Consider the following 24593-nt stretch of genomic DNA (forward strand, 5'->3'; position numbering starts at 1 on the left):
AATGTGAACGGTTTTGATAGTTGAGTGGTCGAAGATACCCGGTTTTGGAGTTCGATGGCTAAAAGCAAACCAAGGCAAGAGTTTGATGGCTAAAAATGGACTTTACCCATTATTTATCAAAGTTTCATTCTGACCATTGCACCGGCGGCTGAGAAGGCTGTGCACAGTATGACCAGTCTTCGTTGGTGGCTGTGGCTCGAACGTGTTCTCTCTTCTCCAGTTCCTTTTGGGTCAAACGCGCATTAGGTGGGTAGTAATATCCAAATAATACTATTGACTTCTCTCGAGGCCTTCACATGTCAAGAGTAGCTTGATGGATCATCATCATCATGAATGACAAAAACTCCCAGAATTGAAGGACTCAAATAAAATTGAACAAAATTTGCGTCATCACTCATCAGCAAACATTCACATCTTTTCCTATGCAGCCGGAAAGTGAATGGAAAACCGATCGCCATGTTTTGCTTGTGGTTCTTCTTGTTCTACAACAGCTGACTTCTGAATGTGGTCGCATGCACTTGTGGAAGATCCGGAGCGATAACGTGGAACGGTCGATAACAGGGCAACACTTTGCAAAAAGAAAATCTGTTCTCATTGTTGACCTGTATGCTGCTGGCTGAAACAGTGATCACGAGTCACCAAGGGATTTCTTGGCCATCCCATGCGAAGAACTTGCCATTGTCGCTTTTCTTGACGCTGTCAATGATGGAGAGGAGCTTCTGCACGGAGAATTCTCTTGTGAAGAGCTTATCCTTGGGGACGTTTCTCTGAAAGGGCCGTGAGAGGTCACTGTCCACGGTTCCTGGATGTAGCAGGATGCAGGTGATGTTGTCCTTCCTGCCAAACTCTACTGACACAGTCTTCGTCACTGCATGGCATGAGCAAATAACTTCAGGAATCAAACCATGTCAAACAAATTTCTATAGCTGCACAATCACTGGATTATTCAAAGATGAAATGGTACGCAGAACATTGCATGAACGGAGATTACCAATATAGTACCATTATGACAAGATTAGTGTGCATAGCAGGATAGTGAGAAACTAACAGAGAACAGGATGGAACCTCTTTTGGTGTTCACTTACACTGGTTCAGTGCCGTTTTGGAAGCTCTGTATGAATGCCAGCCTCCCAGACCATTGTCTCCTATCGAACTGACTCTAGCACTCATGTTTGCAACCAATGAGAATCCTCTCCCAGTATCGGAGCGACCACCAATCTTCAGCAGTGGCCACATGTGCTAATCAACCACCAAAAAAAAGGATCGATTCAGACATCACTGTAAGTGTGCCGCAATGACAAGCAAAATAGAATGTTGATACGAACAAAACAAGAAACAGAAGACTGTAAGGCACTAAGGCCAAGCAATGAATTTCACCTTGATCACTAAGATTGGGCCGACTGCATTCACTTCATACGCCAGCAGCAGGGACGACTTCTGAACTTTGCTCAGTGTAGTCTCTGTGACAGGAAACAGAAGGAACCTAGTTTCAGATAAGTTACTGGGGAATTGATGCTAGCAGATATCTGAATATTGTGCTCAAATGCGATCGAGCCAGAGGATCCACCTGGTTGTATCACGTTTGGGATAGAAAGGATGCCGGTGGAGTTGATCAGCAGGTCAAGAGAACCGTGTGTCTCTTGAATCGAGGCCGCAGCGGCCTGCAACGGAAGAAACGAAATTCGCACATTAGACAGCCGTTTAATAGCACCGCGAACAGTAAAACTAAGCAGAATCAGTTGGCAATGTTGGTAACAAGGTTCAAAAAAACGTTATTAAACGTCGTTTAATCGAGATTAAACGCTAAACGGAAGCCTAACGTCTCGTTTAGGGCCTAGGCGCCCAATTAAGCGCTGGGCAGCGTGTACGCGTGAAAAAACGACGCTAAGCGTCGCTGGGCGGGCGGGCGGCGGCCGCGCGCGCGCAGAAAGTGCGAGCGGGAGAACGCGCACTCGCGCGGGAAAAAAGTGCGGGCTGCGGGCGGACTGCGCGCCAAAACAAGAACGGCGGCGCCGGAGCAGGAGGAGAGGAGGTGGCTGGCGGAGTCAACTCAGCTGCTGCTTCTGCGGCGGCGGGAGCTGCGGGGAAGCAACGGCCGGAACGGGCGGGTTGCTTCGGGGAGGAGGAAATCAGAGAGGACAACGAGAATGGGAAAGGGGAAACTCACCGGAGATTGCAGCCGGCGCTCCTCCTTGCCGGCGGGTGGCGCCGCTCGTGCGGGCGCTTGGTCGGGCGGCGCCTGCGTGCATCCGTTGAGGTTGGGAGTGATGTGCGCCTGTGCGTGACCGTGTGGCCCGTGAGGGGCTAGGTCAAGGGCTGGATAGGAGGCTGAACTACTTTGTGGGCTGGGCTGTGTCCCAAAAACGGGCAGATACGCGATACGTGGGCTTCCAGGCGTGTCCGGGTAACATAGATTATTACTTAGTACTTACTAGTTACTACTAATCTTTGCTCTCAGTAGCACAAAAATAAAAAAACACACAAACGATTAATCACGTTTAATCTACGTTTAATCTTCCTAGGCGCTAGTCAGTAGGCTAGCGCCTGCCTAGCGCCTAGCGTTTTCTTGAACATTGGTTGGTAAAACTCGTCAGTCGTCAGGTTGTTGACAGACACGACAGTTTACTCAGGAGCATTTCGTCTGAATACTCACTGCACTGAATCGGATAAATTTCCTAAGACTGCAGCATTGCCATTGCTGACCACCACCGATGTGTTATTAACTCGCAGGACGAGGCTGTGCGCGTACGGCGTACCTCTATGGTGGTCTCGTCGGTGACGTCGAGCGGCAGCACGGTGACGCGCCCCGGCGCGTGCTCCTCCTTGAGCTTCTGGAGCTCGGCGGCGGATCCCGGCGCGCGGCACGTGGCGACGACGCGGCCCTGGTCGCTCCTCCGCAGCAGCTGCCGCACCTGCCCCCAGATCGACATGGCAGCGGGTGAGGCGAATCGCGGATACGGGGGAACCGGAGGGGGCGAAATGCGGAGAAGGCGAGATGGGGAGGGATGTGGGTAGCAGCAGGCGGAGGACTCACGAACTCGAGGCCGATCCCCCGGGACGCGCCCTGCACCATGGCCACGCCGCCGCCGGCGGAGGAGAAGGCCCTCGCGGCCACCGCCAGCCTCGCCATCGCTGCTCCTCCTCCCCTCATCGGCGGATTCGGCGCCGCCCGCCTTTACTTCCTTCACGATCTCTCGTTCTCGTAGATCATGGCACGAGCTCGCTCGCAAATCGCAATTCAACAAGGATTGAAGCGGTGGTTGCGTTCGGATTGCGCAGTAATGGTGGCGCCCGTGCTCGGGTCGGGGATTCTCATGGCTCAACGGTGGGACACGTACTCCCCATTTCCTTCTCTCTCTCTCTCTCTCTCTCTCTCTCCCTCTGTGAGGCCCAAAGGACATGTATGACCAGTGCGTATAAACTGGGCCCGTAATCTGTCCTGAGCCTTTTGAGGCCCAAAGCTTCCTCGCGCCAGGGTTTTTTTTTGGCAGTCCTCAGCACTCAGGTGTCATCAGGACGTAAAAATCTTCAAAGAAAACTTAACTTGGGTGTCTGTCCTGTTTGTTGCTAGTACTCCATTTCACTAAATCTGAAGAAGCTTTTTTGGCAAAAAAAAAAGAAAAAGAATCTGAAGAAGTTTTTCCGAAAAAAAAAAGAATCCGAAGAAGTTTCATGATCCAAGCAATTGCCCAACCATCTTCGCCAGAAAATTACTCAACTTGTATGTGGTGCTGACAAAAGCAAGCGCACCAGGTAACCAGCAGTCTTCTGCCCAAGCTAACAAGGCCTTGTGTGCGAGAGGGGAACCAACACACAAGGTTCGATTAGGGCTAGACTGGCTGGACCGTGCCTGAATTAAATCATGTCTGTTCATGTGACATGGACACTGCACCGTGTGGCGAACTCTTATCTTTATTCATAGACGAACAAAAACACATTTACCATTCATGCTGGGCTGGGCTTCCACTGGGCCAACCGAGGAGAGAGAGCATGGGCCACCCTGACTCTCCCCGTCCGCCAGGCCCATGTACGCGTCGGCAAAGCAACACATGTCCCCCGCGACCCATCATCGTCTCCGTCTCGCCTCGCATTCCGACAAACTGGGGCCCGTAATCTGTTCTGAGCCTTCTGAGGCCCAAAGCTTCGTCGCGCCAGTTTCATTTGAAGTCGTCAGCACGTAAAAATCTCCAAAGAAAACTTGGGTCTTTTTGTTGACAGTACTGCATTTCGCTGAATCTGAAGAAGTTTTTTTGAAAAAAAAAGAATCTAAAGAGGCTTTTTTTCGAGAGAAAAAGAATCTGAAGAATTTCATGATCCAACCAATTTGCCCAACAATAATCTTGGCCAGAAAATTACTCAACCTGTATGTGCTGCTGACAAAAGCAAGCGCACCAACACACAAGGCGTTGTGTACGACAGGGGAACAACCAACACACAAGGCCCAATTAGAGCTAGACTGGTGACTGGGTGGACCGTGTCTGAACCAAATCATGTCTGTTAATGTGATAGGGACTCTGCAACTGCTGAGTGCGTTGGGGGTGTGCTTGTTAGCTGCGTCAGGTGCTCTATCTAGCTCCCTGGGTATATCTGCCTGCCTAATTGTCCAAACGCATTACTACCTGCTGCTAGTTGTAGATATGTCTATCTAGCTAGCTGTACCTGCATCAGATTAGCTTTTCTTTTCTCTTAATCCTTTCCAATTCCTGGGTGCTGGACTGCTGGTGATACCTGAACTAATCAGTAGACTTTAATTTGTCTCACATTTGCATTTTCACTTTTGAAGCTCTTCTTTCATGTGTGTGTGTGTGTGTGTGTGTGTGTGTGTGTGTGTGTGTGTGTGTGTGTGTGTGTGTGTGTGTGTGTGTGTGTGTGTGTGTGTGTGAATTAAAAGGATTAGCATTTCACATCTAAACCAAACCTGAATAAAATAAATGGAGCTCGTGAAAATATAATTTCACATTCTCCTGGAGTTAAGTCTAATTTTTAGAAGCTTCTAAAAATATTTTCATGAGCTCTAATTACTTTTAGGCTCACCGTGCTCCAATATATATCTCTACTATCTTTTTTGAAATTTTTTGAGACTTAGAGATATTTAATCGATCTGCAATTCCGCTAGACAGCGAACAAACCCTCGTGTTTCAAACAGATGGAGAGCTAGATGAAATTTGGCATGGCCGACATGGTGAATCTGCAGCAAATGTGAAGGATGCTTGGATTATACAGAGTAAAATGCACCGCAGCCCTCGAACTAGACTTCGGGTGTCATCCCGATCCCCAAATTTTTAAGTTGCATATTCAGATCCTTAAACTTGCTAATCATAACACGCGAGGTTCAAATCACAATTGTTTAAGCTAAATTGAAAGTTATATAATTTTTACAATAAAAAATTATATATTGACAAATATAATTCATACCGATACTTCAGAGTTAGAGAAACACAGTGTCTGTGTGCTTACGGAGATGAAAGGCACTCAGAGCCAGAGGAAGCTTAGAACCTACGGAACCAACGGGCACACACAAGTCGTGCATGAAAAATATAGAGTTTTAGGTAGACGAATAACCCATCACACCTACCATCTTTCCTTCAATCTCTGTCTCCTGTGAGAGCTGCAACACATAGATGGAATATTATATTAATTCTCAGCTGAAATGGCAAGTTCCGTAATGCAAGAGAGTGGGAGATAAGAATCAGGAGCTTCTTTTCACCTGATCAATCATCGACACAATCTTATGTATAGCCTCTCATGCAATGCAAGTGACACTACCGGATTCGAGCCCTTTAGATAGCCCTCCTCGCCATCCTTCTCCTGGAACATCCAAGGTGGGAAGTCACGCTCCTCGCCATCCTCCTCCCCCTCCTTGTAGATCTCGACATCTACCACTAGGTGTAGTGTGCCAGGTCTACCCCTAAGGCTGATGAAGCCGGGAAGCCAGAAGTCGTGCTCATCCTTCCAGCACGAGGTCATGACCACCTTGTGGTCCTTGCCGATGTGTCATGACCCTGAGCCTCAGGGATCCCTGGAGGATCGCCGCGCGTCTCCCAGCTGTTGTGGGGGTCGATGCCGTGGGACTTGAGGAAGTCCTCACAAACATCGAACTCCCAACCGGAGTCGTCGTCGTCCTCCTTGTGGGCGGAGGAGTCGGCGGCGGCGGAGTCGTCGACGGCGGTGGAGGCGTCGACGGCCTCCTCGCCGGTGGCGGAGTCGGAGGAGGAGGAGCGAGGCAGTGCCGGTCCGGTGCCGTAACGGCGGCGGATCAGGCCGCTCAGGCCAATCGGATACTCCGCGAGATGCCCCGCCTCCCCGGAGCGCTGGAGCGCGCGGGGCGCCTCCTCCTAGATCTGGATCTGCGCGTGACCCTCCCGCTGGAGCAACGCCCCACTCAGCTTCCGCGCCGCCGCGACAGGCCCCGCCCCGCGCCAAGCACAGCGAAAACATCTCCCACGCTCCTGCCTCTCCCTCTCTCCTCCTCTCTCTCCTTCTCCTTCTCTCTGGCATGGCGACGGCAGCGGCGGCGGCTAGGTTGCGGAAAGGAGTGTGGCCCAGTGTTTGAAATAGTGGGTTAATGCATTTAGCGTTTGGTGTTTGTAAAAGCTAAGAAAGGTTTGGTGTTTGTAAAAGCTAAGAAAGGCTATAGCGGGTATAGCGGGCTATAACCTAGCTAATCCATTTAGCGGTTCTATAAATACCATGTATTGAGAAATCCGTGCCCCTAACCTTGACACCGACTTTCGAGAAGTTATACCTAAATAGTTTGATATCACTTCTTCTGTGAGCCCTATGCCCACACTACACTAAGAAGACCTTCACCTAAACACTAATATCAGAGACCAACTCTATATGGAAACTCAACTCTTTATTCACCATAACTTACTACAACACATGACTCTTGCACTATTTATGTGGCTACCCTACCATGACACTATTACACTACATGGCAATCTTGCCATCTCCTACATGAGACATTTTATGCCATGGTATGGCAAGAGGTAGACCTGGGCATCCACCAAGCCGGGTCGGGTTCGGGTCGGGCCAAAAAAAGCCCGGTGTTTTTTTTAGCGGCCCGTGCCCGACCCGACCCGGTGGCCGGGCCGTAAAATTGAGCCCGCACCCGACCCGACAGCCAGTCGGGTCGGGTCGGGTTCGGGTTCGGGTCGGGCCGGGCCTATGTAAAATGTCGGGTTCCTTCGGGTTTTTCGGGTTTCGGGTCAAAATTTTTAGCCCGTGCCCGGCCCGTCAGTCATACCGGGTCAAAAAATTTGACCCGAGCCCGCCCATTAAACTCTTCGGGTCGGGTCGGGTCGGGCTATTTTCGGGCGGGTTGGGTCGGGTCCGTCGGGTCGGGCAGCCCATGCCCAGGTCTAGCAAGAGGAGAGGGGAGTACCGCTATATATAGGACTCCATGGCTTATATGATTTTTTTTCATATTTTCATCTTTTGCAGACTTCTTTACAAATATCTAACTCTAAAATTTTCTTCATACTTATCTAACCATACAAATATCTAATTTCTAGAGTATTCTATATTTCACCAAGAAGCATTGTGACCATGGTTCATGCATACTCTCTAATATTCTATGAGCTTCTCACAATTATATATTTCTACCTCAACATCATGCATAAATCTCTGAGTAATTTTGCATATAAACATGAAATAAAAAAAATCATGTACTGAAATACGTCTTGAGCTTCATTCCCTCATTGCATCGTTGACGAAATACTAAATTTTGTAAATGACAAAGTTCAATACTTAACTAATAATAAATAAACACTAATTTGCCGAGTGCCAGAAACACTCGGCAAAGCTAGTGCCGGCGAAGACAACTTTGCCGAGTGCCTTTTCATCAAAAGCCAAACAATACTCGGCAAAGTCTCCATAGTGGTTACGGTGATGGCGGTTTCGCCGAGTGCCGGCTGTCCGACACTCGGCAAAGAACCAAGGTCCACCGAGTGCCGCGCAGCCGACACTCGGCAAACCGCTTGGCACATGGCATATTTGCAGTTTCCGGTAGTGACCATTACAGTAGAACCACCTCTCATGATGTTATATATAGCCATTGCTTGCTAGGGAAATTAATCAAGTAACCATTACAGTATAACAGCCGGGCATCTCTGGTTTCATCGTCTGAAGCCTGATGCCTGCAGAGACAGATGTTCGTTCCATCAGTGTAAACAAGGTACTATATACTCCAGTTGGGAGAAGGATCTCATGCAGACCGTGCTTACCATTTCATCGACGCTAGCCACGTGGGCATCATATATAGGAAAAAGTAAACAAACAAAATAATTATCCAGATCAAAATGATAAATTAAAAATAACCAAAGAATTAGAGAATTAAAGTTGATAAGAGGAACTTGGTCTTCTGGTTGGAGAGGATGGCGTGTTAGCTCCGTGCTGGGATCAGGGTTTTATTTCCCAACCGGAAACCGGTAACCGCCGCCCTCCGGTACCGGTTTACCGGACCGGTTAGGCCGGTAACCGGTGGAAACCGGTTGAATTCAAATCCAAATTCAAATAAATTCAAATTTTCCCGTGCAACCGGTTCCGACCGGTTTACCGGCCGGTTTGACCGGTTTACCGGCCGGTTTTACCGGTTTACCGGTCGGTTTGACCGGTTTGAAATTCAAACGCTCCCGTGCAACCGGTTTACCGGCCGGTTTTACCGGTTTACCGACCGGTTTGACCGGTTTACCGGCCGGTTTGACCGGTTTGATCGGTGGGCCTTCATGGGCCGGCCCATTTTTTTTCTTTTTCTTTTTTGATTTAACTTTAAATTCTCACAAACTATACTAAATGAATGAATTTTTGAGAAAATTTGACACCATTAGATTCATCACACCTTGAAGTATTTTTAGGAATTTTTTGGGAATTTTTCATTTTTTGAATTCAAATTTAAAATTTGAATTTTGGCCGGTTGGGTACCGGCCGGAACCGGAACCGGGCCGGACCGGTTTGACCGGTAACCGGTCAAACCGGACCGGTTCCCACCGGTTAGATTAACCTTGGCTGGGATAGGCTTCCACTGGGCCAACTGAGGAGAAGTAAAAAAAAAAGAAGGAAAAAGTGTTTTTTTGCCTCCCTCAATTTCGAGCCGAATTTGATTTTCCTCTCTGAACCACAAAACCGTCCGTCCAGTCTCCTCAGACTCACAAAACCGTTCAAATACCCTCCCTGAGCGGTTTGAGGGTGAGGTGGCATCGGTTTTTCTATTTTTTTTATTTTTTATTTTGATTAAATCTTTGAAAAATCACAATAAATCACCAAAAAAATCATAAAAGAAAAAATCTAATTTTTTTTGAACTCCACTTAAGTAGATCTAAACATATTATATGATACTCTTTAGTACAATTTTTTCCTGTAGTTTTAGATATATGTTTTTCTGTAATTAATTTATAGTTATAGTCTCTATGATGAAAATTTTATGGTGGACTAATCATTATAAGATTGAGTTATTGTAAAATTTTTATAATTATCGGATTATGTTTGACTGAGCTATTGCGCTGGCAGCGTCGTTTGTTTCCGCGGGCCGCTTGGTAGTTGGCGCCAATTACTTCTCCTCCGAACTGTGCAAGGGCGGAGGGGCCCTCCCCGTCCGTCGCCATGGCCTCCTTCATTGCGCTGTCGGCTAGCTGCTCCATGCGACAATCGCCGCCACGTGCGCCTTCCCCTCGCTGCCTTCTTCCCGTGCCCGTCGTAGGTGAGACCTTCTCCGAGTTCCGATCCCAGATCGGCCTCGAGGACGAAGCTTCTTCTCCGGGATGCGGCTCCGCCATCGTCGTCTCTCGTCGCCGCCGTTGACGCCGCTCCTCGCCAGCTGCCTTCTCCTCCTCCTGCTGCCGCTCCCCCGGGCGGCGGCGACGACGGTGGTCACTCGCCTGCCGGGGTTCCACGGCCCCCTGCCGTTCTACTTGGAGACAGGGTGGGTGCTACGCCAGTCGTGATCCCCCACCGCCACGCTCCATGCATGCTCTCTGCTTGAACGATTCACATACCAGGTAGCCAAGCCATTATTGTTGCGTGGAGCAGGTACGTGGGCGTGGAGGAGGAGACGGGGGCGGAGCTCTTCTACTACTTCGTGGAGTCGGAGCGGAGCCCCGGCACCGACCCCGTGCTGGTGTGGCTCACCGGCGGGCCCCGGTGCTCCGCCTTCAGCGGCCTCGCCTACGAGATCGGGCCCGTCAAGTTCGTCCTCGAACCCTACGACGGCACGCTGCCGCGGCTGGTCTACAGCCCGGATTCCTGGACGCGGGTGAGAACTTGCGATTCTTCAGTGATGCGTGCAAGGAATTGCGATTTGGTGATGACCAAATTGGCCGATCGATGGATCTCAGGTGGCGAGCATCATCTTCCTGGACTCGCCCGTGGGTTCAGGCTTCTCGTACGCGCGCGACCCCCGCGGCTACGACGTCGGGGACGTCTCGTCGTCTAGGCAGGTCGTCACGTTCCTGAGGAAGGTCTGGAAAGAACACGCAGAGAGGCGTGGAGTACATTCGTTGATCCATAAGTTGAAAAAAAAAACAGAGAGAAATGTGCCTGTTAAAATAAAGCTTGCTAGTTCTGTTTGTGCAGTGGTTTGATGCTCACCCATGGCTTCAATCAAACCCTTTCTACGTCGCTGGCGACTCTTATGCAGGAAAGATGGTGCCCGTTATTGCGCAATATATCTCAGAAGGTAATTTTTCAAGTCTAGTCTTGATTGCTAAGAAAGAGCCGCTTGTTTTGTTCTTTTCCTCACCCCTGTCATATGCCTACCTGATCCTGTGTACTGAAGAGTACTCGACCTTGGTCTTAATTTTTATCCTTTCCATTGTTCTTTTCTTCTTTTTTTTTGAACGGGATGGCAGGAGCTCTGCCTTTCAATTAAGAGAGAAGGAAAAGAGTTTTCTTATATACAAAGTTCGATAACCGGGCCGCGAACCGGAAAAAAAAGGAACAACCCTGAAAAAACACATGAAACAGCCCCCTGTGCTTCAAACAAGAAACCCGAAACTAAAGGTGTGTGTTACTAAAAGACCTCTTGTAAAGCACAAGATCCTCTTTTACCCTTTCCGCCACCTGCTGCGCAGATTGGAGTTTGTTTTCAAAAATACGCCGGTTCCGCTCTTTCCACAGGTTCCACATAATGTATATCACCAAACCGTTGAAATCACGTCGCTGATTCTTGTGCACGGTTCTTGCTGTTTCCTCCCACCAAACATTAATGCAGTCAAAATTTGCCGGATTGGTCTGTTGGGGGAGAGTCCAGTTCTCCCAAGAGAGGACCTGGTTCCAAACTGCCTGGGCAAAAGGGCAAAGTAAACAGAGGTGCTGACCAGTCTCCATAGGTCCATTGCAGAGAGCACAGGAGACTTGATGTGGCCAACCCCGACGCGCGAGATTGTCAGCTGTTAGGACTTTGTCTTGGATGAGAATCCAGGCAAACACTTTGCACTTGTTTTCAGTCCTCGCACGCCAGATGAGATCCGTCTTGAAGTTCCTAAAGGATCCGATAAACTAAGCCCGATATGCTGACCGCGCCGAATAGATGCCATCCGGTGTCCATTTCCAAGTGATGGTATCCTCAATCTCTGAATTTAGGGGCACTCCTTGAATTCGGATCTATAACGAGACAAACTCCTCAAGTTGGGTGGTATTTGTTATTTTATTTTGTAGCGCGCTGATCCAAGAGTTGTTTGCCAGCTCTTGCGCTACTGTTTTGTGCTTTCTTTGTACCAGTTCAAAGAGATGTGGGGCCAGATTTCTAGGTGCCTCTCCATCTAGCCAGGCGTGATGCCTGAATCTTGTTTTCTTGCCGTTGCCAATAGTTATGGTGGTGGATACATTGAAAAAGAGACGATCCATCTCAGTGCAAGGAATTTCTAGACCGGACCAAGGTTTGTTATCAGCATGCCACTCCTGGCACATCCATCGCACACGAAGGGCTCTACCAAATTTGTCAAGGTCCAAAACTCCAAGGCCGCCCATGTCCTTCGGCCTGTTGACAGTGGGCCAGGTAACTAAGCAATGGCCGCCATTTGCATTCTCTTCGCCTTTCCAAAGGAAGGAGCGTCGTATCTTGTCAATTTGTTTTCTTGCCCAGACTGCTAGCGGGAAAATTGTCAGATGGTATACCGGCATGGAGGATAGCACTAAAGTTACCAAAGTTAACCGACCCGCACAGTTCAGGAGTTTCCCTTTTCCAACCTTGGAGGCGCCATTGTTCTTTTCTGCTGATAAATTTTCTGTGCTGCAGGAAATGAAGGAATGCATCATTCACTGATCAATCTCAAGGCATGTAATTTCTAGCACACGAATCGACAAACCGGAGAACTCGCTGTCCCTACTGATTGTTTCTTTGTATATGCAGGGCTATATAGTCGGCAACCCTGTAACCGGAGACCAGATCGACACCAACTCTCGGATTCCGTACGCTCATTCGCATGGAATCATATCTGACCAGCAGTACGAGGTAGCACTCTTGTTCATTCAGATCCACTTGCCTACTTGGACGACAACTGACTAATCTTTTTTCTTCGCTTTCATCTGTCAAAGGCTGCGGTGGCAAATTGCAATGGGGATTACGTGAGTCCGACGAACAAGCTCTGCGCCGACGTGCTACAAACTATCCACAATGTAAGGTTCATCTATTGTGCTAATTTTCAGAATTAATGGCTGTCATCATCGACTGGAGTATCAGCTCCTTATCATGTCTTCACTCTTCACAGCTCATGTCAGAAGTCGACTACCATGACATACTGGGACCGACATGTCCCCGTGATTCACTGAATCCGAGGAGAGATGCTTTAGCGAGGAAGTCCCTAGCAGAGGAACACTACTATCGGATTAGTGACCCACCTGCGGAACCTTCTTTCCGTTGTTTTGTGAGTTTTATCCCTCAAATAATCATCGTGTCGATTGTCGATTTCATGCAAATCTAGATTGATGTGATGAGAATATTGATCTCTGCTGTTCATCACAAACCATTGCCTGAAATTGCTTCTTTGGAACCCAGGAATACCGCTACTACCTGTCTTACTTTTGGGCAAATGACAATGCCACTAGAGCTGCCCTTGGGATCAAGGAGGTAAAGCACTTCCTTATCTTTTGCTTCTAAGCCTTCAATTTGTACTCGTCATTCGTCAGAGCACAAATTGCCTCCACCAGCTTGTTCGCTCTGCAACACTAAGGAATCCGTGCTTATTAGCTCTCCGTTTACTTTTCAGCTGCTAATGACTCTTTTTGGAATTTCTTGGGACTGAGATTCTACTGACCAAAGGATAGCATTAATGAACAGGGGACAGTGAAGGAATGGGTCAGGTGTTGCAAGCGTCCAGGTTTCCCCTACACCTACGATATTCCGAGCAGCATAAAGTACCACTTCAACCTCACCACCAGGGGTTACCGCGCTCTGGTATACAGGTGAAAGCATGATGTCCAGTAGGAGCATCTATCTCTTAAGTTCACATATGCTATTCGAAATCTTCATCCATGAACATCATGCTTAGTGGTGTACTGTGAGTGCAGTGGAGACCATGATCTAGTTATACCGTTCTCGGGCACACAAGCATGGATAAGATCCTACAACTTCTCCATTGTTGATGACTGGAGGGCGTGGCACCTTGATGGCCAGGCTGCAGGGTTAAGTCATCTCCTGAATCCCTTGAATTCTATTGTTCTCGCTTTGCTCCACTCTCAACCATCATGTGGCGCCATCATCTTCCATTCATGTTTTTATGGATGGAGCACTTGCAATCTCCTTGGTTCGTTCCCCTGTTGCATTTTTGCTTGAACTGATGAAGAATTCACCTTTTTTTTTGGCCAGATTCACGATCAAATATGCCAACAATCTCACTTTCGCGACAGTGAAGGTTTGTCTTTTTTCTCTCTATCTCAAATTTTCTTGATCTATTCACCTTCGTCAGATTAGTCCGATGATTTGCACATGGATTGTACTGGTAACATGGTTTTTTGTTTTTGCAGGGTGGTCGCCATGAAGCTCCAGGGAATCGGCCCAAAGAATGCTTCGCTATGGCTAAAAGGTGGCTGGATAATAAGCCTCTCTGATGTAGTGATGTGCCTGCCAACTCAGGCTGCACTTCTGATCCAGATTCAGTCTGTAACTGTGCATTAAGTCTGTAAAATGACAACCAAAGCTAGCGAAGTAAGTTAATCAATGTAATAAAAGCACGTCAAATATTAAGTTTGCACTCAAAACGTGTTACACTTTCATTTTGGCTCTCTTTTTTTATCTCCTTTTTTTGTGACACGGGGAGCTTTATTAAGCATTAAAGAGTATCGTTATAATAAGAAAAAGAATGTCGAATTCCAATATATCACCAACAATTATGCTCAACCACAAAACTAACATGTGAGCAAGGTGGTATTATAGGTAAGTAAAAGTGGGGAAACATTGAGAAAGCCTGCTGCAATCTCCAGTTAGCGATGCAAGCTGGCTAGCAGCCAGCACCCATTCTTTCCCGACCTCAATGGCCTTGGGCACCCATTCTTTCCCGTCCCGGCACGCGCACCGGCTGCCGCCGCCGGCGTCGTCGTCTGCGGTCGCGTCGCATCACGTTCGTCTCCGACTCGCATCTGCTTCACCTACACGGCTAGACCTTCCTGTTCGTTAGTTAGATCGCAGCGGCGTGTGGCGTCCTCTTCCCTTTTGGATTTGGACCTGTCCGTGCGAAGATGATGAGCCGGAGGCAGGTTGCGCCACCCCGCCGCCGCAGCTGCTCCTGACAGGCTGACACTGATGAAGACAACACCCAAGAAAGGAGCAGGAGAAAATGTTCGAGCTCTCTTCATGGACACTGACACCATCACAGAGAAGATACTTTGTTGCTTAAACAAGGCATGCAACTATGATCCTCCCAAGCATCCTTGGTCCCAGCACGAGCCGCAGCAGATCTCTAAGCTGTACCAGCGACTAGCTTTGTACCGCATGTATATGGTGGTCGTGTGCATTCCGGTTTGCTGCTTCTCTCTGGTTTAATTTGTGTATCATAACTTTCTGATTCTTTTGAGGTGGACAGTTTGCTGCCGGCCTCAGTTAATTCAATAAAAATTTTAAAAAACGTGTTTGGTGTTGGAGTTGAGTGGGTGACACTTTTGGCAAGTGTTCGCCAACTGTAAAACTTTCTTGAATTCAGCCATTTGGGGCAATTTGGCAATACAATCAGGTGGGGATCCTCTCCCCCCGTTGACAGTCAAAAAAAAAATTAAAAAAAATAAAAGCCCGTCGAGCCCATCCGCCGCCGCCGCACCCCAAGGCGATGGGCAGCAAGGAGGAAGTGGCCCGCCGCCGCTGCAAGTTCGGAGGGAGGTCGGGGAGGGGTCCGCCAGGAGGGAGGACGGGGAGGGGACCGCCGGGAGGGAGCGCCAGCCGCCAGGAGCCACCGCCGCTCCGCCGTAGCGCCCGCCGCTGTGTCCGCCTTGGCTCCGGGCCACTCCGCCGCCGCCGGCCACCGCCGAGTGAGAGAGGAGTGCCGGGGGGGGAGTGAGAGGGGCAGCGGCCCATGACAAGAGTGAGGGAGGGAAAGAGGAGAAAAGAAAGAAACCCTAACTTGAAAATATATACGGAAGTCTGGTAATAGGCTTTCTAGATCTCTTTGGGCCACAATATTTTTCGTAGCGGATCCTATAGGGTGCCCGCCTCGGTTAAGGTGTTTGCTTTACAACAACCGCCTCGATTAATATCTATTAACAGAGTCGGTTATTTTAAAGTTGTACGCCTCGGTTAATCCATTTTGCGAGGCGGTTTTTTTAACCACCTCGGTTAATGAAGAATGATCGCCTCAGTTAATGCTGGCCATTAATTGAGACGGTTATTTTTTCTGCCTGTCTCTGAGGGCTTTTTTAAAGGTCACGGTTAATGATTTTCTGTAGTAGTGTGAACTGGATGATGCAACTCTGATATAGCGCTACCCGCCGTACGTTCTCTATGATGACAGTAACTTTGACCAATATGATCAGGAGTCTCTTGAATGATACTTTGATCCTGAACTCTACGATGACAGTAACTTTGACCAATATGATCAGGAGTCTCAAATCCAAGCTAAGGAAGAAGATGAATATGACAACGCTGGGGCCTACTTTCTTGTAGACGTTGGAACTTGGACGGGATTTAGACGCCATCCGTCTGATGACTGCCAAAGTTGCAGTTGCTACTACAACTGCACCTGATCCCGGTCCACCATTGGACATAGGATTTTTAGCATGTAAATTGTTCATAAAAAAATATTTTATCTCCTTCGTATGATCTCTGTTTTGAATACTGATTGCAGCACTGTATTTACGTGATGAGACAAACAAAACTAGATCCCACTTGTATATATTTTGAAGACATTTTGCACTATTAGCTATTTATTTGTAAATTTGGGTCTGATATTATTAAAGGAGTTGCTACAATATACATATATAAGGTGCCACACATATGAGATTAAGGTTGTCACAAAAATATTAATAAGTTGTCGTACAAAAATAGAACCAATCATATGCATAAGTTGTCACAAATATAAGATGTCATATTCATAAGTAGCAAAAAAAAAGAGTAAGCTGTTGTACACATAAGTTTATACACAAATTGTTATAAAAATAAAAGTTATCACACATTTAAACAAAAATTGCCAAAAATATAATCTATTGTACAGATGAGTTTTCACACATATAAGATATAAGACATATAAGATATAAGTTACTGCAAATAAAATCCATCATACACTCATATATATAAGTTGAAAAAAAATTGAGTTATTATGCACATAAATTGTTACTGCAGTAAGCCGATATACACATAAGTTGCCACAAAAAGAGAGTAAATCGCTACATAAGTTACTAACAGTTCACAAACATCGTCAGAGCATATGCAAGTGGGGTCTAGTTTTGTTGGTTTCGTTGCGTATAACACAACGGTGTAATCGGTCCTCGAAATTGAGGTCAACACAATGGTGTAATCGGTCCTCGAAATTGAGGTGATACGAAGAAGATAAATATTTTTATGGATAAATACTATTTAATAAAATAGCATGCAAAGGAAGGGAGGAAGGTGTGGTCCGGGTGGATGACGCGAGGGAGGAAGGAGTACCGTAGAACTGGGCCACGTTTTTTTGCTGAGTGGTAGAACTGGGCCACGTGCACAGCAAGCGGCATGCATAGGAGAAAAAGGCCGGCGGCCTGCTGGGCTGAGACGCGCGTGGAATTGTTCCTGAGATTTTTTCCATTCGGGAAGGAAAATAGAATTTTTCCTTAAAAAAGGGAAGAAGCACCATCGTTGTTTATTTTACGGGCTAGGCTTCCTTTGGGCTAACCGAGAAGAGAGAGCATGGGCCACGACGGAGATCGCCTGCAGTCGCTACTGCGACTGCAAGATAGCGATTGCACGCGATGTGAGCCATCCATTTTCTCAGTGAACGGACTAGATTTATCGCCACAGTGATGATACAGTAGTAAACAGTACCTGGTGAACAATGATGCTACAGTGATACACAGTAGTGAACAGTGACCTCCCTGCTCCGTCGACCGCTTAAGTTGCAGTCGCTATAGCGACTGCACAGGAACTGGGTCCCATGGGCCACCCTGCCCTCCCCGTCCGCCAAGCTCATTCTTTGCTGACCCCGAACGCCTTCCAATTTCTTGGACGGCTGGTGGACAACCCGTGGCTGCTCCTCCTGTCGGGGGGAATCAGATTCGGGTCTTGAAAGAGGATCCAAAGGCTGATGCGCCGGCGCTCACGCTCGCCAGTCCCGTCCGCCACACTATGAGGAAAGTCTCGAATGGTACTTTATGATTGTCTTGGACGCCGCACTATGAGGAAAGTCCCGTCCGCCGCACTATGAGGAAAGTCATGCTCATCTGCTCTGCTCGTTTAATTACTTTATGATTGTCTTGTGCAGTTAACAGTGGGTAGGAAGTTGGATAAACTGGATGATGTGAGTCTAAAACTGGAGTACCCTCCAGACAAACTTTGTGCTAACTGGTTTTTTAAGCACTATGAGGAAAGTCTCGAATGGTACTTTGATCTTGAACGCTGCCAGGACGCTTCCTTTGATAACTACCAGCGGCTAGTGCTTCACAATGTAAGCATGAACACTTGACTCCTCCAAGCCATCTAGCTTTATTCTCATTTTTGTTATCACTTAGTATATGTTGCCATACCCATCGAGGTTAAATGTTACTCCATCCTTCTCCGTTTATAAGGCATGGTGGAACATGACACGGTCTTCTAAACAACACTTTGACCATTTATTTATCATATATTATATCACTTTTGATTATAAACTTATAATCATTGTAAAATATATTTGATTATGAATCCAATCATATGAAATTTGCATTATAAAAATAAAAATTTAATAGTCAAATTATTGGTCAAAGATGACAAGGTTTGAATCTTGATATACGTGTATGCCTTATAAATAGGGAAGGAGGGAGTACTTTGATTGGTTTTAAAGCTTTTTATATTCCTTAATAGCTTAATTCAATAAAAAAATTGGAAGAGTAGACTACCTTAATTATCTGTTACAACCTTCTCTAGGATATTACAAGCAATAGTTTTGTTCAAGCTAGTAGCATGTTTTTTTAACATTTGTCATTCTGGCATCAACAAGGTCTGCTGTATGTCTGATTAACATTTTTGTTTTGTTGTAAGTAATGTTCTCAAGCGTATTAAAAAAATATGACAGTCTGAACCAGAACTATACTGGACTAGTGAAACAACAGTGAGTTTGTTGCGAGCATTGTTTCTCCATAGTATCAGCAAATTCTAGCTTGCTGGTTCAGCTCATATCGGACATCTGTTGGAAATCCACATTTGCAAGTTGGCATTCTGAGACAGTCACACACGCACATATTTCCTCATTTAAAAACTTTAGTACATAGTTGTTACTTGTGCTTCTAATAGACAACATATTCTTTGTGCAGCGTCGATATGTAGATTGGGATTACTACATCTCTATTGTTAACACCTATGAACAAGACCTAGCATATGTACAGTACTTTGAAGAAGTAGCAAAACAGACCAAGGTATGATTGGCTCGATCAAAGTGTAAGCTACTGATCGCATGTTATCCTTGGTCTAATTGCTTTCATTTCATATGACAGTGGATTGAAGATTATCTGCGAGACAGCACGATTCAGGTAAGCCCCTTAAAGACTTTTGTGCCTAATAAATTAACAATGTAAATTGATGTTATAGTGACGCGTCATGCATGGCAACTTTTTTGTTGATCAGTGGAAAAGAATTGAAGGTGCGGTTTTTATGCAAGCACTGGAGATTGCAGCAGACTTTCCCAATGTTTCCCCACTTTTAGTTACCTACGGTTTCCCTGTAATGCCACCTTGCTCACATGTTAGTTTTGTTGTTGAGCATAAGTGTTGATGATATATTGGAATGTGACATTCTTTTCTTTAATGTAGGAGTATATCTGTAGCATTAGGTATGATTATGCTCGCAAGGGATTGGATGATCTCTATTTTGAGATTTGGAAGCGGGTTGCTAAAGGAAAAGTTAGTACCTCATTATGCACAACTAAGCACCTATGCTGCTCTCCTTCTTTTCTGCTTTGTTTGCAACTTTCTTTATATTCTTATACGTACGTGCTTTATGCTTGCTTTCTAAGGGACATATATCTTTATCTAACTTCTTTCAGATGAGTTCCAAAGAAGCTTTGTTCGAAATACAAAAGAAAGACATGATTCCCTTGCGCAGAGTTGAAATTAAAAATGAGCTTGAAAATGTTCCATACAGATACCCTATAAAAGAACGTGTAAGTTACACTTTGGTGTATCTTTTCCCTTTTTCTCATTAGCTGTTCATCTAGATACTTATTTTTTTGTTCCTTTCTCCAGTATGATGCTTACGTGGCTGGCATTGACAAAATGGTAAGCTGGTCTGCCTGGGATCCTTGTGATACTCTTTTTTTCATTTTTGATCGATGTTATACTGGAAATACATTTTTACACTGATGGTACATCTGTCTATGCAGACTCCAGAAGATAAAGCTCGTCAGTTGATCAGAGAGGCTGTTGTAAAAATTGTTAGTTGATTGATTTCCATAGCAAGCAATTGTATTGTAGCAATAAGATTTTTACTAGTTGTTTGGCTTTATTTTGCTAAAGCGCTGACTAAATTTTATCTTTAGAATTCATCAAAACCGAAGTACCTTTTCGATTATGCCAAGAGAAAGGTGGACATTGCAAAAGAAATTGCTTTGATTTCCCAAGGTACATAGACTTTGAACAGGCACACACGGTGTAGGTATTGATAATAAGTATGCAGTTTTCAGAATTACTTACTATTTTTATTTACTTATTAGGAAGGAGATGAGGGGTTGCTCCACAGGGCAAGGGAGGCAATGGCCAAGAAAAGGCAGAAACGGATGACTCAAATAAAATGCAGCTGTCAGAAAGAAATTGTGGCTTTATTTAGTCTTAAGAAATAGGTTACGGTTTTTTTATCCCGTATAATGGTTTATATTCTACTGAGATGTCCACTATCCAGCGTATCCTTGTGAGATCTACAGTGGTTGATGCATCAGACAAGGGCGTAGTACTTCTGTCCTAAGTTATGGGAGTTAGGGGAAATGTTTTCAGGTCAACCATTTGGGACTCAATAACAGCTAAACATGCTGGTGCCCAAGGCCGAAAGAGTGGGTGCTGGCCTGCTGGCATATGAAGGATTATTATGAGTTCTTAGCGGCATTGTAAGGAAATTCCTCAGGTTTTAACTTTTTGTACCCTGTTTCGTTGGTTGCAAATCTCCGTGTGTAATTAAAACCATATGAGACTAGGACTAGTCCTAGTCCTTTTCGATCCAGGGTTGTTTTGCTTCTTCCTTTTATTAATATACTAGCTCCATGCTTTCGTGTCAAATAACTTCTCTCCATGACCACTCACTGAGTCAAAGGAACGGGTACTGGGTTGTGTGACTATCCAGGCACAGCTCACTTTATGAAATTGCTTGAGCTTTTAATTTTAGCAAGGAACTTGCTCAAAAAGATAGATGCTGAAGATGTGAGGCCAAACACGAACCTGATGCTAATGCTGACACCAAATAAGAGTTTGGTAAAAGATAGATGCTGAAGTTGTGAGGCCGAATGCGAACCTGACCAGCACCAGCAGCACTCCAGTAGGACAGGGCCAAAACTACCTCTTTTGAATCATCAACAAACTTTGTTAGAATACCCTCCAAAAAACTAATATATACAATACTACTGCAGGAATTGACCCTTGAGGTAGTAATGGAGCTTCATTTAGAAAATAGCCATTCACAATAACTTGCTGCATTTGAGCAATCTATGGGATGATCAAGGCATCACACGCTAGGAAAGAATCAGTGAAACATCATGTAGATGGCTAAAATTGTGCAATGAACAACCCAAATCCTCGGTAACACAATAAAGTTAAACTGAGCATCAACCTAAAGTAACACAACTGAGCTTCAATTTGAAGTCAAATAACTGATCATCTAAATATTTATATAGTACATTAGTACAACCACTGATTGATCAAATTGTTAGGGCACAACCATCAATTGGTCACATTGAAATGTTTGCATAGGCCATACAGTATGTGGCTAGCACGATTTGTCATGGTGCTATTGCAGGGGCAGGCATGGAAGTATGCAACTTCTGCACCCTGCAGGTTGATCAAGAAAAAGAAAAATAAACTGATATAAAGAGAAAGACATCAAGATTATGGCCGGATGAAAATGAAACATCCTGTAGAAGTAGTAGTCACGAGATCAGGAAGCTGACTGATTGAAAACAACACACGCTATTTAAATGGATGCTGATCAAGGTATTGGCGAAAGCAAAATTGACGCAAAATAGGAACCTGGACATGCATGCGTGGAGCCAAGGCTGAGGATGTCGTCAATCCAGCTGGGTTTTCGACAGCAGAGCCATTGGTCGCACTCATCGGCCGGATTACAGGAAACCAGAACTGCTCGGCGATGTAACACCCTAGATGTTTAAATTGCTAAACAAGAGTCATTAGTGTAACATCATGCGTGAAGGACCAAAAAAAGTTAACTAAATACCTCATGTTTTGCATTTGCAAGTATATGTATATGTGTGTATGTGCATGAGCATGTGTATGTGTGCATTAACTAATAACTCTAAAACTTTCAAATCAATCCACATAATGAGTAGACACATCCCTTTTGTCGTGATAAATCAAATGTCTAGTTAAAGTCTACTAGGGGAGAAAACAAAATTTTACACATGAAATGGCAAGTCATTTAAAATCATGATTTTAGAAAATTTAAAATAACTTTCAAACCATTGCTCAATGAACTTTGGCCTGAAACGAAAGTTGTAGATTTTGAAATTCTGTACAACTTCTGCATTCAAATTTGTTTTAGCTACTCCCTCAGTTCCAAATTGTAGGTCATTTGACTTTTTTGCCACACAGTTTGACCATCAAGTATGACCAAGTTTGGTGGCAAAAATTGTACTCCACTCCACTCCTGATCGCGAGCTCAACGCGGCCGCCGCCGCGGCGGGCTCGGCGGCAACGGGGAAGGGCGGTGGTGGCTCGCGAGCTCGGCAGCGGCGGCGCCTGTGGGATCTCAGGTGTGGCGGTGGTGGCGAGGGAGGCAGACAACAATGCTCACGAGCTCGGCGGGGGGGGGGGGGGGAGGAGGGTAGTGGCGGCTCAGGAGCTTGGCGGCAGCGGCACCTGCAGAATCTCGTCGGGGAAGGGCGGTGGTGGTGGCGGGGAAGGGTGGCAGCGGCTCGTGAGCTTGGCAGCGGCGGCATCCGCGGGATCTCATTGAGGAAGGGCGGTGGGGAAGAGCGATGGCAGGGGGATGCAGGAGGGGAGGAGAGAGTGGAGGAATGGCGTCGAAGGAGTTGAGTTTTCTATTTTCTTCATCGCGAACCGGTACAGAGGGATGTGTAGGAAGTGGGTAATTTTTCCCAACTCCACCAGCTTCAAATTTTGGTAGAGCACCTCTTGAGGTGCTCCAAGTTTTTAGTGGAGTGAAGCTAGTTTTTAGTGGAGTGGAGTGGAGCAGATTAAGGTGTTTGGATAATTTTTTGTGGAGTAGAGCTAAATTTGGTGAGTGGAGTGCTCCCAAATTAGCCACGCTCAAGATTTATATAGTTTGTTATCACCCAAAAAACATATTTATATAGTTTGTGGGCTGTTTTGGGCGTGTTGTGTTGGGCTGTTATTGAACCAAAGACCCCCGGGGTCTTGCCTCCCAAAGGATAGCCATTACGGCTGGGGTATGAGCGTCGCCCTTCTCCGTCTCCGGCTCCCTTCGGTCTTAGGCCATGACTGCTAGGGTATGAGCGCCGCCCCAGCCCTGATGGCTAGGCGGCTAGGGTATGAGCGCCGCCCCTCCCCGGCTCCCTCCGGTATCAGGCCATCCACCAAGCCATCTGCCGCACCCTCCGACTCAAGAACAGACGGGGCCACTCACCGGGATGCAGTGAATAGAACCCGCCCTCTCCACCGCCGAGAAGCAGCTCGACTTTGGACCGCTCGCTCTGCCTCCTCGCCGTCCTCCTTTCTGGTTCTCCTCACTCCACCTTCGGCCGTCTGCTGCTTTCTGTGGCCTCACGGGTCACTTCAACCGCTCTATTATCCCCTGGCCGATCCTCACGGTGTTTGTAGCAGTTTGTTAGAAGGATAACATAGCTAAAAAAGTCTTTCACGTTATGCACTTTTCCTCTTTGTGCTTCCCAAGCAATAATCAACTGGAGCAATTCTGGTAGATCCAAGGTTCTAAATAGTCGGCTATAGCCACAGCTATAGCAGCCTGCTATAGCTTTTAGGAGAGGAGAAAGCTAGGACATCCGTCTCTTAGCTCTAAAAGGCTAAATCCACTAATAGCGGGCTATATCCCATTATAACCGCTAAATTAAGGGTTATTTAGCAAGCTAAATCATATAATTAATTTTTATTTATTGTTACTTTATTATTGAACTTTGTCATTTACAAAATTTAGTATTTCCTTAACAATTGAATGAGGGAATGAAGTCCAAAACGTACTTCAGTTCATGAAATTATCTAGATTTCATGTTTATATGCAAAATTACTTAGAGATTTATGCGTGATGTTGAAGTAGAAATACATATTGTGAGAAGCTCCTAAAAGATTAGAGAGTATGCATGAACCATGGTCATCATGCTTCTTGGTGAAATATGGAACACTCTAGAAGTTAGATATTTGTAAAAAAAGTGTGCAGAAGATGGACATACGGAAAAACCATATGAGTCATGGTGTCCTATAAATAGGGGTACTCCCCTCCCCTCTTGCCATACTATGATATAAGAGGTCTCAAGTAGAAGATGGCAAGGTTGCCATGTAGTGTAGTGGTATCATGGTAGGGTAGCCACATAAAGAGTGCAAGAGTCATATTTTGTAGTAAGTTATGGTGAATAAAGAGTTGAGTTTTCATATAGAGTTGTTCTCACATATTAATGTTTAGGTGAAGATTTTTTTTGGTGTAGTGTGAGCATAGGGTCCACGGAAGAAGTGGTATCAAATTACTTAGGTATAACTTATCGTAAGTCGGTGTCAAGGTTATGAGCGCCGATTTCTCAACACATGACATTTACAGAAATGCTAAATGGACTAGCTAGACTATAGCCCGTTATAGCCTT

The 24593-nt window shown here is 46.0% G+C and overlaps 3 protein-coding genes and 1 long non-coding RNA gene across 5 annotated transcripts; 2 read left to right on the forward strand and 2 right to left on the reverse strand.

Moving 5' to 3' along the window:
• Positions 1-247: 247 nt before the first annotated feature.
• On the reverse strand, positions 248-3359 carry LOC120666893 (C-factor-like). Its single transcript, XM_039946879.1, has 6 exons — positions 3035-3359; positions 2757-2912; positions 1568-1661; positions 1378-1460; positions 1086-1239; positions 248-868 (listed from the first exon to the last, which is right to left on the reverse strand). The coding sequence occupies exons 1-6, from the start codon at positions 3149-3151 to the stop codon at positions 636-638; spliced, it is 837 nt and encodes a 278-aa protein (XP_039802813.1). The 5' UTR covers positions 3152-3359; the 3' UTR covers positions 248-635.
• A 6235-nt stretch (positions 3360-9594) lies between these two features.
• LOC120666892 (serine carboxypeptidase-like 17) lies at positions 9595-14210 on the forward strand. Its single transcript, XM_039946878.1, has 13 exons — positions 9595-9919; positions 10027-10249; positions 10332-10454; positions 10570-10672; positions 12233-12270; positions 12347-12448; positions 12532-12612; positions 12705-12860; positions 12992-13063; positions 13274-13398; positions 13504-13617; positions 13802-13847; positions 13960-14210. The coding sequence occupies exons 1-13, from the start codon at positions 9759-9761 to the stop codon at positions 14041-14043; spliced, it is 1428 nt and encodes a 475-aa protein (XP_039802812.1). The 5' UTR covers positions 9595-9758; the 3' UTR covers positions 14044-14210.
• Positions 14211-17551: 3341 nt separating this feature from the next.
• LOC120663870 lies at positions 17552-20850 on the forward strand. Its single transcript, XM_039942814.1, has 10 exons — positions 17552-18056; positions 18901-19002; positions 19081-19116; positions 19211-19306; positions 19396-19485; positions 19629-19745; positions 19828-19860; positions 19965-20015; positions 20121-20202; positions 20295-20850. The coding sequence occupies exons 4-10, from the start codon at positions 19238-19240 to the stop codon at positions 20303-20305; spliced, it is 453 nt and encodes a 150-aa protein (XP_039798748.1). The 5' UTR covers positions 17552-18056; positions 18901-19002; positions 19081-19116; positions 19211-19237; the 3' UTR covers positions 20306-20850.
• A 450-nt stretch (positions 20851-21300) lies between these two features.
• LOC120666894 lies at positions 21301-23598 on the reverse strand. Of its 2 annotated transcripts, none has more exons than XR_005671927.1 (2): positions 23408-23598; positions 21301-21941 (listed from the first exon to the last, which is right to left on the reverse strand). It is a non-coding gene; the product is annotated as an uncharacterized LOC120666894 (long non-coding RNA). The 2 variants fall into 2 exon arrangements; XR_005671926.1 differs by having other exon boundaries at positions 21301-21957.
• Between the last annotated feature and the right edge of the window lie 995 nt (positions 23599-24593).

This window comes from Panicum virgatum, chromosome 3N, assembly GCF_016808335.1.
Source record: "Panicum virgatum strain AP13 chromosome 3N, P.virgatum_v5, whole genome shotgun sequence".
NCBI classification, from domain to species: Eukaryota; Viridiplantae; Streptophyta; class Magnoliopsida; order Poales; family Poaceae; genus Panicum; species Panicum virgatum.

Excerpts from the sequence above, each read along its gene's own strand:
- LOC120666893 (XM_039946879.1), bottom strand. The coding sequence starts at position 3,151 with ATGAGGGGAGGAGGAGCAGCGATGGCGAGGCTGGCGGTGGCCGCGAGG. Across the intron at positions 1,662-2,756 it reads CCGACGAGACCACCATAGAG|GCCGCTGCGGCCTCGATTCA; the intron begins GTACGCCGTACG and ends CTTCCGTTGCAG. Across the intron at positions 1,461-1,567 it reads CCCAAACGTGATACAACCAG|AGACTACACTGAGCAAAGTT; the intron begins GTGGATCCTCTG and ends TTCCTGTCACAG.
- LOC120663870 (XM_039942814.1), top strand. The coding sequence starts at position 19,238 with ATGCAAGCACTGGAGATTGCAGCAGACTTTCCCAATGTTTCCCCACTT. Across the intron at positions 19,746-19,827 it reads GATACCCTATAAAAGAACGT|TATGATGCTTACGTGGCTGG; the intron begins GTAAGTTACACT and ends TCCTTTCTCCAG. Across the intron at positions 20,016-20,120 it reads GAGAGGCTGTTGTAAAAATT|AATTCATCAAAACCGAAGTA; the intron begins GTTAGTTGATTG and ends TTTTATCTTTAG.
- LOC120666892 (XM_039946878.1), top strand. The coding sequence starts at position 9,759 with ATGCGGCTCCGCCATCGTCGTCTCTCGTCGCCGCCGTTGACGCCGCTC. Across the intron at positions 9,920-10,026 it reads CCGTTCTACTTGGAGACAGG|GTACGTGGGCGTGGAGGAGG; the intron begins GTGGGTGCTACG and ends TGCGTGGAGCAG. Across the intron at positions 13,064-13,273 it reads CTGCCCTTGGGATCAAGGAG|GGGACAGTGAAGGAATGGGT; the intron begins GTAAAGCACTTC and ends ATTAATGAACAG.